Source organism: Melanostigma gelatinosum, assembly GCF_949748355.1.
Source record: "Melanostigma gelatinosum genome assembly, chromosome: 14".
In the NCBI taxonomy this organism is placed as follows: Eukaryota; Metazoa; Chordata; class Actinopteri; order Perciformes; family Zoarcidae; genus Melanostigma; species Melanostigma gelatinosum.
Genome location: NC_136647.1, coordinates 2,769,781 through 2,784,404, shown reverse-complemented (window position 1 = coordinate 2,784,404; position 14,624 = coordinate 2,769,781). Strand labels below are relative to the sequence as shown.

General features: G+C 42.7%; 1 protein-coding gene across 1 annotated transcript; it reads right to left on the bottom strand.

Annotated features, from left to right (window-relative positions):
* Nucleotides 1-1,515: 1,515 nt before the first annotated feature.
* LOC306787973 (organic cation/carnitine transporter 2-like) lies at nucleotides 1,516-13,680 on the bottom strand (the record flags this gene model as incomplete). Its single annotated transcript, XM_079283300.1, has 11 exons — nucleotides 1,516-1,525; nucleotides 3,573-3,708; nucleotides 5,716-5,898; nucleotides 6,437-6,651; nucleotides 6,861-6,961; nucleotides 7,176-7,308; nucleotides 9,542-9,713; nucleotides 9,874-10,028; nucleotides 10,215-10,318; nucleotides 12,245-12,427; nucleotides 13,474-13,680. 11 exons carry the CDS (start codon nucleotides 13,678-13,680, stop codon nucleotides 1,516-1,518), a joined length of 1,599 nt encoding a protein of 532 aa, XP_079139426.1.
* Nucleotides 13,681-14,624: the final 944 nt, after the last annotated feature.

Sequence of the window (14,624 nt, the reverse complement as noted above, 5' to 3'; positions counted from 1 at the left end):
TTGTAGGAAACGTCAAAAAACATGCATAAGCAAAAAGTTTACCAGGTTTGTTCAAGTCTTTGCACCAAGGACTGCCAGCCACAGGGATGCAAACATGGAGGCGATAAAGAGTAAACGAATCACCCGTATGCTTGCTGTTATAGAAACAGTCTCTGTCCAAATAAATGCCCCCAAAACAGCTGCAGTGTCAAAGTTCTCAAAGCTAACTTCCAATTCTGTTTTTCTATTGTCAGGTTAAACATTACAAAGACAGTAAAACATGTAATGTTGACCTGCCACGTGACGGGGGAGTGGTGATCGAAAATTCCCATTAGGCACATAACGTGCTTATGTGCCTTTCTCACTATCAAGACCATGGCTTTTCTCAATACCCAAGTTCACAAGTACGGACTTGTGAACTTTTGAAGTCCAGAGAACGCAGTATGGACAATCGGAACAGCAGTTTACTTGATGACATCACCACCTCAGCTGGTCTTGCTCATGAATTTAATCTGTTTTTTTTACTGTAAAGTATATTTCCAATCAAACTAAATATGACTTTTTCATTTTCATTTAAAATAAAAATGATACATTATTATATAAATATATAAATGTAATGGTATGTATATATATGTGTATGTGAATCAGATCCGGATTGCTGTACTCGTAGCCGACGAGGAAAACGCTACAGAGACGTCAATAACAGCGGCAAGTTTCAAAAAGTCTCGCCGAGATCAGGCAGTTCTAGGCGGGTAACATGAGCGCTGAGCCCCCGGTGCTGGTTTACTGCCGGTCCCGCTAGCAACACCTCACATCTCCGAAATCGTCGGAGCAGTTTTTTAAATCGGCTGAATCTTGACCACAGATTTGATGCTTGAACAACTAACTTCTCGCCTAAAAACATCCTAAAATTACTTTCCGTGACTTAACAACAGGAGTATTTAGAAAGTTTCAACTTCCAGTTGTGTTATTTCTCCTCCGCCATTGTTTCCTGTTGCTGGTGCAAAATGCATTCTGGAGCCAAATCCCAATGTCCCCCCTAAACCCTCAAACCCTGAACCCTGAAGGACTTACTGACGTCACCTGGTAAGTGGGTGAGTGTGAGAGACTGTGAGGGCTTGAAATGGTGTAAATAGGAATGGGACAGCACTTTGCTGCAACATATCACATTACCATGAAAATGACAAAAGATATGATGTATGTGTGCATTTATTTTATACTTTGTACTCCCTGATATGAACTTCTTCAGGCTCCTTTCTCACATGATGAGAGGTAACTTCATACCATATATTTACGTGTTTTTGTTAAAACAGCTTCAATGACAAAATCAAATATTTGATGAACAAATAAATATCTTCTGATTTTATGTTTATTTTTTGTTCCATCTTTAACCGTTAATGTTTCTGAGTAAATTTAATAAGACAGGCTGAACACACGTGAGCCATCCTCTTTGTTTACCTTTTTCTTTACGTCTCCATGTGTCCACTGTCTACCCCGTGTTTAACATCACATTGCAATGATTTGTGGGTAATTCCCTTATCCTATGCTGATTTACGGAAAGGGTTCATAAAGGGCTCAAAATGTCTGCGAGAGAGCCTCAAACACTTGATGATTTGACAGTGGGTTTCACAAGTCCACAAGTACAGAGAAGTCCGCATCTTTAGAAAGGCCCCAGAGCCATTTTGTTGTTGTTTTATTTTTGTACAACCTCCCACCACTTGGGGGCGTAGTGCCGGTGTGAATCAGGGCACAGGTATTATAATCAGCGGGGTCATTGGATACATGTGGTTGCTAGTAAGCAGAAGCAAACGGTTTTTGAACGTGCACATTTAATGAATGTAAATGTTATGATTCATTTTGTATATGTACAGGGAATGGATAACGACAGAGAAAGTGGTTGTCCTCTGTTTATGTGCGAAATAACTTTTAAGTGACTTTTTTTGGGAAGCAACGGTCACTACACCATGTATGTGATATATGATTGTGTACCTTGCTGAATGATAACAAGACCATATAGGGTATTTCTGCTTAGCTTAGATAAGAGGAAGTATTGTGGAAGTTTGAGTCTGTTCCACATCGAGGAGGCCAGAGCACGTGTCCGGCTGCTTTGTACAGTCGACACGCTGCAATAAGAAATCTACCAAGACTGGTTTACAATTAAAAGGAATTTAATTCCACTGATGCGAGTACGGTATTTACAGTGAAGTACACTATTTCATGAAATATTAAATCAATAAAACCCCGTTTGCAAAAAACTCAACTCAGCTCCTCAGGTATAAAACCCGTCCGTCCTCAGAGCCATCACGCGAGAGAGAAAAAGACTTGAAATTAAACCACCCACATCTCACTCTGTACTATTATATAGTTTTTCCACCACAGCAGTGCTTGGCTTTACTGCACTAGTTTAGTTTGCACAACCTGCACTGCAGACGCTGCCATCATTCAAGTTTAAAAGTCCCAGATCAGCCAGCTACGCTGACTCAGGACAATCTGAGCAAAACTGTGTGAGGTTTGAAGTGAAGGCTGAGCATTAGTTCATTGATAGAATAAATATGTCCACTGGGTGCCACTTCAATAGATATTTAAAAGTAGAAAAGCAATCTAATTCATTTTTCAAAAAATAGTTCACTTCATGTCAGTATTGTCATGTGTCTGTTAATCATTACTCTAACTGTAATTGTGTTTTCACTCTAGAAGTTGTCAGAAGACACCGTATACACTCACACACGGCGAAGAAAAGGAAAACGCTGCTGACAGCAATGCAATTGTTACCATACGCACACGATAGTGATGGTCACAGATGTAAAGATGAAAATGTGTGTAATTTAAAAAAATAGTTCAACAGCACATAAACAAACATATTCTAACAATTTATTCAGAACCAGTATCCAGGTTTAGGGTGTTATGGTGCATCTTTTACATCACATTTAACACTCCCATATTTCATATGTCAGTTCATAATTATTATTTTATTTACATATTTGTAATCTGAGACAACTGCAAGCACAATTTGATTTACTCCAAAATGTTTCACTCAAGTTTTAATTATTTTGATTGAATTTCTTGGTGATGTAATGTGATCAAATCCACTTGTACAGTAGGAAAGATGCTAGTGCAATGAGAGGTAATAGCACAACAGTTATGAATAACTAATTTAAGTCATGTTTTAGACAATCAGAGTCCACTTTCGAAAAGCACCGTAGGTTTTGAATGTTCTCTTCTTGTGATGAATGGGCACTTTATGCTGTAGTGACAAAAGACAAATAAACAAACCATCATGTGGTTTTCAGAATAAAGAAAAAATATATATATTAAAAAGCTGCAATGTTTGAATATCTTTTCACTTCTGTTTTGTTGCTATTTTCTTGCCTGAACAACCAGCACCTGTTGTAGTTTAATTTTCTTCAGCCAAGGTAAATGTCTGCTATATTATATTCAATGTTCATTTATTTATTTACCAGGAACAGTGTACATTAACATTTCAGTTTCCACCTCAATGTAAATGTGCCAGAGTTATCTGGAGAGCTACTTTTGTCTGTAGTCTATATAAGTGTATTGCATACGAAGACGTGTGTATTCCGTAAAGAACCCACCTTTCTCTCTTATGCATCTGTTGAATAGTTTGAGGTAGAGGTTGTCCAAAACTCTCTGGCAGGAGGAGAGTAGCAAAGGCAGACACAGCAGCCAGAGTCCCCATTACAATATAAGGCAGGTACTTAAAGTATACACCTGCACAAGGAGAAGAGAACGTTTTGGATGAACGAAATCTTTGGTCAATGTTTTTTGCACACTGTAAATATTTACTGTATGTGAATGAATAAGTGTGTATAGCATCCAAACTAAAAATAGGTGAAATCAGATGGTTATCTGTTTGAAGCTACAACAAGGAACTTTCATTTTCTGTTGATGTTGTTGGTCCCTGTGGATAAAAGTGGTGGTGATTCCGAGCACCAGAGTCCCTTTAAAAAACCTCTTATTTTACTGCAGCAGGGTCTCACAGTCTGCTCCGCTTAGTCCTGGTTGTGGTTCTCTAGTGACTCCCTTCCTTCCAGCGGTCCCAGCAGTAGGACTTGGGTCTTGGGACCGGCGGAGCAGCAAGGTGACGCTCTGCTGCTGGCCGGATTTGGAGACGCTGCTGCTGACGGGAGCAGAGCTCTCCTCCTCCACCTGCTAGAGCTCTGACTGCAGGTCGAAGGCTGCAGTGAAGCCAAATTTGGTCACTGCCGGAGCCCCAACTGAAGTCTGAACTGATGATTTTCTGGTGAATCTGTATTGCTTCATCTTTGCATTTTGCACGGAAACTGATCCGGTGGCAATGATGACAAGCATTGAGAATAACTATGTAGAAATAGCCAATCTATGAAGGTCATGTAAAGCAGGGATTCCCAAAGTGGGGTGCGCGCACCCCTGGGGGTGCGCGAGCTGCCTCTAGGGGGTGCGCGAGAGGAAAAGTGTAATGGCGGTCTGATGGTGTAATAATATTAAATATAAAAAAAAAATGTAATTTTAATTTAAAAACTGTCAGGTGGGACATCTGAAGCTATCAGTCGTAAAAGAGGAGAGGGACAGAGAGAGAGAGAGAGAGGAATCGGAGGCGAGGGGAATGGAGAGGTGCAGCACAGACAAATCGGGAGCACATCGGCCCATCGCGGAGTCAAGGTGAAAAAGAGGAAACGAGAGTGAGCATCAGACTGGGAAAAAAAAGAGGAAATATGATGAAAAGTATCTGTGTCTGGGCTTCACTTGGATTGGCAACGCAGATTGCCCAAAGCCACAGTGCGTGGTGTGCAGTGAGGTTCTGGCTAACAGTCTGAAGCTCTTATTTACGTCGCCACCTGAACACCAAGCATGCCAGTGCAAGTCAAAAGCCCCTTACATTCTTTATATCGAAATTGGAGGAGTTACAAAACAGCCAAAAACAACTGCAGTCTCATTCATGTGTTGGGTCTATAAATGACGCACTACGGGCTTCATATCTGGTTACAGAATAGCGAGAAAGGGGCTACCGCACACAATCGCCGAAGACGTGAGCTTGCCAGCTGCCAGAGAGATGGTGGAATGTATGATTGGGGAGAAAGAAGCAAATAAGTTGGACATGATCCCGGTGTCCAACAACACTGTGTCGCGCCGCATCGATGCTTTGTCCGAAGACATCCTGGCTACATTAGTCGGTCATTAATTGTAAATGAAATGTGATAATCTGCCTCTGAGCCTGTGCGTGTGCATCCGTATTGCTCTTTAAAAGTGACGCCTTGTGTCACTGAAAGATATTGAAACTTTGTTGCAGTGTTTCAGGGCGTTTTCACACCTTCAGTTAATTTGCTTTGTTCCGATTCAGGGATTAATATGATACAATGTTGCAGTTGCTCCTTTGTTCGGTTTGTGTTCACACTGCAACATTTAACAGCGGACTAAATCTTGTAAACAAATGCCACGCGTGCGCAAACTGTTCTCTCATTGGTCCGATTCTTATGCGGCTATGAAGGCTTAAAAGGCTCTGTTGCTTCTTTTTTCTTTTTTTTTATTAAGGGGGGGGGGGTGCGCGAACCCAGTCGGGATGTAGAAGGGGGTGCGCGGCCTAAAAAGTTTGGGAACCGCTGATGTAAAGGATTCAGTATTAATTTGAGACAGTTTCATACCCGGTTAAAAGTTCCTCACAGTAACTTCAAATGATAATTCAGGTCAAACTAATTAAATAACCACTGAGTAATTATGACAAGAGATCAGTTTACTCACTTAGCTGTAACAAAAAAGGTGCAATGGAACTGCCAACTCTGGCAACAGCACTGCACGTCCCTGTCGCTGTGTTCCTGAGCGCTGTTGGGTAAAGCTCTGCTGTGTAGACATACATCAGGGATGTACCGGCGGTAATGACACATTTACCCAGCATCTCCAGAGCTACAGACAGTTCTGATAAACCTGAAAGGAAAGAAGAGTTTGTCTAACAAAGTCCCTGAATGATCCACTCTGCAGCAGATTAAAGGCATTTGGGTTAAAGACACTTTACCCAGCTGCCTTCACTTCATTCAACCATTTTCTCTGCTGCTTAGAAAACTCCAAAGCTTTCTTAACAATTCTTCAACCTGAGAAACAATCTTAAAGAGGAATTCCTTCATTTTTACACATTAAACTCAGGTCACAGGTCTTGTGGAAAAACTACTGCCTATGAGTCTAGTAGCTCAAGAATACATTATTAGCTTCTACTAGCTTAACACAGCCAAGTGAACTGTCGGCAATGGCGTTGTGTTGTGTGTAATGTGGGCACCAGATTTTGAGAAGGAAGATAAATAAATGGAATAAAAATAGAAAAGATATCTCTGGTTGTGCTGCATTTTTATCTTCAGTCTCAATGTTATAGGAGTACAAAGCTGAATCTGTTGAATACTTGTTTATGGCCAAAAGAATTCGCTTGGAAATATAATAATACCGTGATGCACCACGTCATGCCACTGCTTACTTTCAGGCACCAGTTGAATGAAGTACAGCGACACTCCTCCAATGAGCAAAATACAAAAGACAGACAGCCGTCGTGGAAGGTATCGCAGCGCCAGCCAGCTGGAAGTGTATGCTGGTACCTCTACAGCTGCTGAGAGGAAGCAGCTGATGTAAGGGTTAGCATGAAGTTGGGATGTGTTCAGGGACAGGCCAATGTATCCTGTACTTATAGTAAACCTGGGAAGAAAGAGATAGACAACAGAGAGCTTTCAATGGAAATCTGCACAGAAATAGCATTTGACACATACCATACAGTAGCTCCAGTAGCAGACCAAGACCATTAGACTTAAAATTAACCAACAAAACAGAGAGAAAGAAAACTAAAGAAGGACACAACCAAGTAATATCAGTGCTGTAAATGAGCAAATGTTAAAAAATACACTCACCACACCAGGCACAGAATGAGTGTCACGTTTCTGATGTTTTTTGTCCTCAGCAGGCTGAAGACATTGTGCTGTTCCTTAGGGTGTGTCTTTGTTGCATCAGCCTGCAAGATACAAAACCTCAGTCTCACCGGCAGTTTGGCATATCATTCCACCACTTTGGTCCAGGATTAAATATCTCAACTGCTGGAAAATTTGTCATGAAATTTGGTACGTACATTGCTTCCTATGGGATGAATGGTACTAACAATGTGTCTCCTCAAGCACACACATTGTCTCCTGTCTGGTCCTACACGATTTAAGTTGGGCCAAACTTACATGTACGCTGTAATCGTCAAAGATGAACGGTGGAGCCTCGACTTTGTTCATCTTAGCAGCCTTTCTCAATGTAGTCTCAGCCTCCTCCACTCTTCCCTGAGAGAGCAACCAACGAGGAGACTCTGGGATGAACCTGCCTCAGTATTCAACAGAGAAACAAAAAGGTTCAAGCTTGATCAGTGGGGCTTAAAATACAGGTGAATACAAGTTGGGATATTTCTCTTGTAAGAAAGCCAAATTATTTTTTTCATCTCATGACAAGAGCAAAATTATGACATTTATGGTATAGTATAGGGTACTGTGGTTCCATCACCCCCGGGGATAGTCAGTGGGGTTGGGTGCATTGTAAGCCGGACATTTGGCAAAAAGTAGGGGAACTTAGGGTTGTTGACCCCTTGCATCACAGACTGGCTATGGGGATGTGGAACATCAATATTCTAGCGGGGAAGGAATTCGAACTTGTGTCAAAACTTCAACCACATATAGACGGCTTCATTTCAAATCCATTGGAGTCCAATTGAGTCCATTGGAACCAAGCTCCTGGAGAGGGGCAGGATCGTCTCTTTTTCTGGAGTCACCCAGGGTGAGAGGCACCAGACGGACGTGGGGATACTCTCAGCTCGCCAAGTGCTGGTGATGTTGTAGAGGATTGCCTCGAAGAAAATGCAGGTCACTCAGGGTAAATCAGTGACTGCTGTTTGGTGCATAAGATCAGAGTACCCACCCCTTTTGGAGTCTCTGGGTGGCATCGTAGAGAGGATTCCATCCGGGAACTCTATAGTTCTTATTGATGCTTTCTTGTTGGACCTTTGTGCTCGTCATGTCCACAACAAACACCATGTTCGATCAGAGGGTGATTCATTAGTGTACTTCATACTGGGCCGTCTAGGCCAAAGATCGATGATCGACTTTGTGGTTGAATCATCAAATGTGAGGACATATATTTTGGACAATCGGTCAGCGATGTCAACTGATGGCAGGGTAGGCTGCCGAATGGACCTGGTAAACCCAAATGTGTGGATGAATTGGGACCGTCTGGCTGAGGGCTCAGTCCGCGAGGTCTTCAACTCCCACCTCCAGAAGAGTTTCTTGAGCATACCAGGGGAGGTAAGGGACACAGAAGGCTTTTGCTAGGAATGGTGGTCAGAAGGTCATCGTGCCTGTTCTTGTGCCAACCTAAGAACCTGCTGTTGGACACCAGCGGAGAAGGACGTAAAGCTGAAGAAGGAAGCCTTTCTGGCTAGGTTGTCCCAGAGGAGTTGTTGATGGGGGGTTGATGGGAGTTTTCCCAGGTCTACATGTGTTTTGTGAACTTGGTGAGGGCTTACAACAGGTTCCCCTACGGAATCCTATGGGGAGTACTGCGGGATAATGGGGTACTGGGCCGTTGCTATAAGTCTTCCAGTACTTGACTGAGAGCTGTATTTGTGTTCTCAGCACAATGTCAAACATGTTTTTGGCAGTTGTTGGCCTCTGCCAGGGTTGTGCCATGTCAACAATTCTGTATGTGATTTTCATGGACAAGATCTCAAGGGGCAACCGGAGGGAAGAGTGTCCAGTTTTGTTCCCTCAGAATTGTGTCTATGCTGTTTGAAGATGTGATTCTGTTGGCTTCATCAGACCACGACCTTCAGCACACACTGGGATTGTTTGCAGTTGTGATTGAAGTGGTCGGGATGAGAGTCAGCATCACCAAGTCTGAGGCCATGGTTCTCTACTGGAAAATGTTGGATTGCTCCCTCTGTGTTGATCGTGAGTCACTGCCCCAAGTAAAGGAATTCAAATACCTTGGGGTCTTGTGAGGGTAAAATGGAGATTGAGAGTGAACGGTGGATTGGTTCAGCATCAATAGTGATGCAGGTGTTGTAATGGACTGTTGAGCAAGAAGGCAAAGCTTTGAACTTACTAATTGATCTGTGTTACAACCTGTCAAGTGACTGAAAGACTAAAACTGCAGCTGAAATTAGTTTCCTCCATAGGGTGGATGGGCTCAACTTTAGAGATAGCAAGAGGGGCTCAGATATTCGGTAGGATCTCAAAGAGCAGTTTCCCCTACGCATCAATAACAGCCAGTTGAGATGGTTCGGCCATCTGATCAGGATCCCTTCAGGGCACTTCCCTTTGGAGGTTTTCTGGGAATGTCCAACTGGTGGAAGACCATAAACATGCTGGAGGGATTATATATCTCATCTGGCCTGGGAACCCCTAAAGATCCCCCAGGAAGTGCTGGAAAATGTTGCTGAGGTGAGGGGTATCTGGACTATCTTGCTTAGTCATCTGCTAATGCCAACCAGCCCCGGATAAGGGGAAGTAAATAGATGGATGGATAGACATGAACACATTTTCTCCTCCTGAGTACAACCTACCACCAGAGCGGGATGTAGAGCAGGCCAGGCAGAGAGATAGCCAACAGGAGAGATTTCCAATCCCTCAAAAAGTAAGCAAAAAGAGGCAGCATCATGTAGCCAATGGCATAACCCAGACACACACCCAGTGAGGAGAACAGGACCCGTACATGTCCAGTCAAGATCTCATTGCCTGAAAGAGAGCGAAATGCATGACAAAAGGGAGGGGAAAATAAGTTAAGTTATTAGTAACAGGTGAAACAACTTGCACAGTACACACAATATATGTGTCAACATCACTGACGATAGAAGAGTATTATTTGTTGTTGTAAAGCACGAAATATTCACATTACCCAGAACAAAAGCAGATGCATAGTTGGAGATCTGTCCCAAACCACTGATAAAGAAGAGGATGACGAACACCATCCATGAAGGTGAAAACATTTGAACGAAAATAAAAATTGTCTGAACTGCCATGGTGGAGAAAAAAACAGGCTTTCTTCCAAACCTAGAATGAGAAATCAAACAATGAAATATAATTTTTTTTGTTTACAGTGAAAGATTCAATGTTTTTTTTCAGTATACTGTGTTTTTCGTTTGGCAAAAGTTAAGCAAGGACATTTTCAGGAAGAATGAAAATGTTTTAAGAATATGGTGTGTATATAATTTCATTATGAGATGGTATTTTCAGTACCTGTCTGAGAGCTGTCCTGAGAAGAAGGCTCCAACTAAAATTCCCAGGAAGTAAATTGTTGAGGTGAACGGCTGCTTCCACTGGTCTCGGCACACCAGGTCAAACTGGAGTATCCATGCATGAACAAAGAAAAATAAGCTAGATCCATTTGTGAATAGAAAAATCAATCAAATATTTCCTTCTTAAGTAAATGTTGTGAGGATTTATGTCTAACTCTGCTGTATTTCCCTCAGTAGTGTCCTCCTACGAGTCCCGCCCAATGCCACGCCTCTCTCCGTAGGCACAGCTGTGCCTCATCGCCTGTGATCACCTCCAGCTGACATAAATACTCCTGTCACTCTCAACTGTAAATAAAAATATATTCATTCAATGTTAAATAATATGAGCTATACTTGTAAGCTTATATTGCGGAGTTGTGAGGTCACTGTAAGTAGGTCAAAAACTTTAAGCAGGGCATTCCGTCGCCTGTTCGCACGATAGAAACAGATACAGTGGCCCTGAAAGAAACACTTGCTTAAACCACCAGATTAGGGCAGAAACTGCCATCTTAGAGTAGGAGAAGAGTTCTCTTTATCTATTCACACAGAGACTTCGAAATAGCTTAGAACTGCACCCTTTTCCGGCACCTTAAGTGTTAACAATATGCAGACACACTGACGTTCCAGAGAAGGCGGTCCCGGAACTGAGCCAGTGTGGGTGAAGTTGCCCAGAGCTCCATCAGGTCATCTGAACGCTAAAAAACAGATCCACCCCCTACTTTGTATTCAACCAATAGGCTTCCATCAGAAGAACCTTTAACACACATGCGCACTCTGTCTAAGCGCCTTTTAGCTTTTCATTCGCTCCTACAGAGTGAACTTTTCTAGGTCCGTGCACGTTTAACTGCTGGACATAATACTTCTGTTACAAATAAACCTTATTGCTTGAATTGAGCTAAACGCCTCGACCTAAGTCTGTTCACCTGAGTTGTCTCCTCAACATGAGTTTTATTCTCAACACAACCCAGTTGTCAGTCCGTCCGTTTACCTACCTGGTATTCCGACCCGTGAGTAGCCCGTTTGTTTACTCTCTGAAGATCCGTTACTAACGATCCGCTTTGTTTTTTCAACTGGCCTGCCGTCCTGTGTCGAGCCTCGGGTGTCACACAGACGATCCAGCCTGCCTGTCAGCCGCGGACACGGACCTGCCACCTGCCGGCTAGGATCCGTGCGGAGCGCGAGGACGTGCCTCCGTATTTGACGTTTGACAGTTTTCCTGTCTGCTTCGTCTGCCGCTGTGTAGGATTAGCCACTTTCCGGCGTGGAGACGCCTCCTATTGACTTTGGCCAGTACCTGTCTTTTCCCTTGACTGAGAGAAATAAACTACCTTGGTTTTGAAATAGAACTCTGCTGTCTGAGTCTGTATTTGGGTCTGTGAAACACCCCACAGCATAACAAATGTACAGTGTATGTATTGTAGGAAATTTGAGTTTAGAAGTGTGTTTTAAGAAATCATAATTAGAAGTATTTTGGAATACATAATTAGAAGATTCATAATTGTAGAAGTGTTTTAGAATTTGGAGCACCTTTATATCTATGTTTGTGAAACTTGAATGTATGAAGAATAGGGAAAGCAAGATTTCTAGACAGGCATTTACAGATCACACCCGTGCGAGGGTCCTGCGAGGAGGAGGAGCCAGCTGGATTTAGCCAATAGGAACTACGGACATTATGGGATGTTTTTTGAACTATGTAAGGCGGGGAAGAAAGAACTTCCGGCCTCTTGCTCCTGTTCCACTGTGTGGGTGGTAACGTTTTCGGGGCGAGCGGGTCATATTCTATGTAACTGTAAATAATGTACTTCACTATGCAACTGTTTCAGCATCAGAAGTATTAAATGCTTTTGTTCATAATTGAAACCGGCTGACTCTTTGGAAAGGCTGGTCTCCCACAGTTTAAGAGGCTCTCGAACTCCACAGTATTCCATTCATGTTTAATGTTTTATTATAGTTGAGTTACTGAACTGTAGCGTAATATTCAGTAGGACTCACCTCAGAGACGATGGTGGACTGGTAGATGTCTCTGCTGTAGCTCCACCCGTCCACACATCCCTCCTGCTCCAGGTCCGTGATATTGACGTCCCTCCCAGGAATGAATCCCTGAGCAGAGAGATTTCTGACCACATCCAGCCTGAACCTGCTGCATCTGCTCAGCTGCTGTTTCCCATTCACCACCTCACAGTCACAATGACACAAACATTGTTAGTGTCATTAGTAACATTTCACATAAAACCCTGAACTGTAGCCGGACCGCTTTATAAGACTTCTTAAACTTTATACAGCAGCTGCAGAAAAATACATCAACTTCAAAGCTATACATTTTTTGCATGTTTTATGAAAAGGTTCATCATCAAATATTTATCTATTAGATAAGCAGCTGTAAATAAAATATATTCATTCACTGTTAAATAATATGCGCTATACTTGTAAAGCTTATATTGCGGAGTTGTGAGGTCACTGTAAGTAGGTCAAAAACTCAGAATGGGGCATTCCGTCGCCCGTTCGCACGATAGAAACAGATACAGTGGCCCTGAAAGAAACACTTGCTTAAACCACCAGATTAGGGCGGAAACTGCCATCTTAGAGTAGGAGAAGAGCTCTTTTTATCTATTCACACAGAGACTTCGAAATAGTTTAGAACTGCACCCTTTTTCAGCACCTTAAGTATTAACAATATGCTGTACATCAACATTTCACACACACTGACGTTCCAGAGAAGGTGGGTTCCGGACGTGAGCCATTGTGGGTGACGTTGCACAGAGCTCCATCAGGCCATTTGAATGCTAGAAACACATCCGCCTCCTACTTTGAAGTTGACCAATGGCTCCACAAGGACAACCAGAAAGGACACGCCTGTGCACTCTGTATAAGCGCTCTTAGGTTTCACTTTTGCACCTTTTTCCTTTTTGCTAGGGTCCGTGCACGTTTAACTGCTGGACATAATACTTCCGTCACAAATAAATGTTATTGCTTGAATTGAGCTAAACGCCTCGATCTCAGTCTGTTCACTCGATCTTCATTCACAACACAGCCTAAAAATAGCACAGCAAATACAAAATAAGTGTTTTTAGCAAAATTGTATAAAATACTTTGAAGTGAGACTTTTGTTTTTCGGCCTGTCTCGCTTTTGGAATTGTTGAATCGGTGTAACTTAAAGCAAAACTGCTACACTTACCCGAACCCTTTTTTTTTACAAGGAGTTGTGATCAAAAACAAATTACCTCTATCGGGATGATTGCATGAAGCCAATCTTGGGTCAGGTTGACATCAGGAACCAGGCAGTGGTGGCTGGGAGTGTCAGCCAAGAAGACAATAGAAAGAGCACCGAATCCATTGGGCAAGATGCTGGCAGTGAGCAGGAAGAAGACAACCTGCTGGAAACGTCCCCACTGACCCAGAAAAGCTACAGAGTCATCATAATCCTTCATGGCCTCAGAATCCTAACCGTCCCCTCCACTCTGTTTATTGTGTATACCGGTACTTGTTTTTCTACTGCACCGGAAAACAAGAGAGTAGTTTGCCCTCCCCTCAACTGCTGTGCAAGTCACGCCTTGTAGGAAACTTGAAAAAAATATGCATGCTAAAGAAAACGTTTAACAGGTTTCTCAAGTCTTTGCACCAAGGACTGCCAGCCATAGATGTCAGGGATACAAACATGGAGGCTATAAAGAGTAAACGAATCACCCGTACGCTTGCTGTTATAGAAACATATGTTTGCCAAAAGAAAAAGCTGCAGTGTCAAAGTTCTCAAAGCTAAATTGCTCTTCGTTTTTTTTCTCTTCAGGTTAAACATTACAAAGACAGTAAAACATTTAATGGGTTCGGGTTAGGCACAGTGGCGGCCGGCCAATAGAGGGCCACGGGGCCTGGCCCCACCCACCTTGAGCCACAAAAAAATGTAATAAAAAATTATAATATTATTAATAAAAAATAAAAATAAAATTAATAAATTATACAAATTGTCAATATTTGTGTTTTTGAGCTATGTAATATACCCAGTAATATTTGTAAAATAGGATATCTGCGCAAAATAAATGCTTTTCCCTGCTTGTCCTCTCCGCTGGTGCACCTCTCAGCTGTCCCCGTGCACGTCTCTACTGCGCGTGCACGTGCTGGGGCCAGATCGATTTGGCCCAAGGAAGACGGGTCTAATAAGCAGCTTAGCCAATCACTGATTAAAGAAATAAATGAGTGACTTACAATTTAGCCAATCAGCGCCCTAAAAAAGACTTCCGGGAGGACCAGACCCTCCCGGAAGTCTTTTTCTCCCGGAGTGCCCGTGTCTAGTTCTCATCTCGCGTGTTCTCGCTGCCCAGCTGGACGACGGTCACCGGCTTGCGGTAAAGAAACACAACGAGGAGGTGGATAAAAA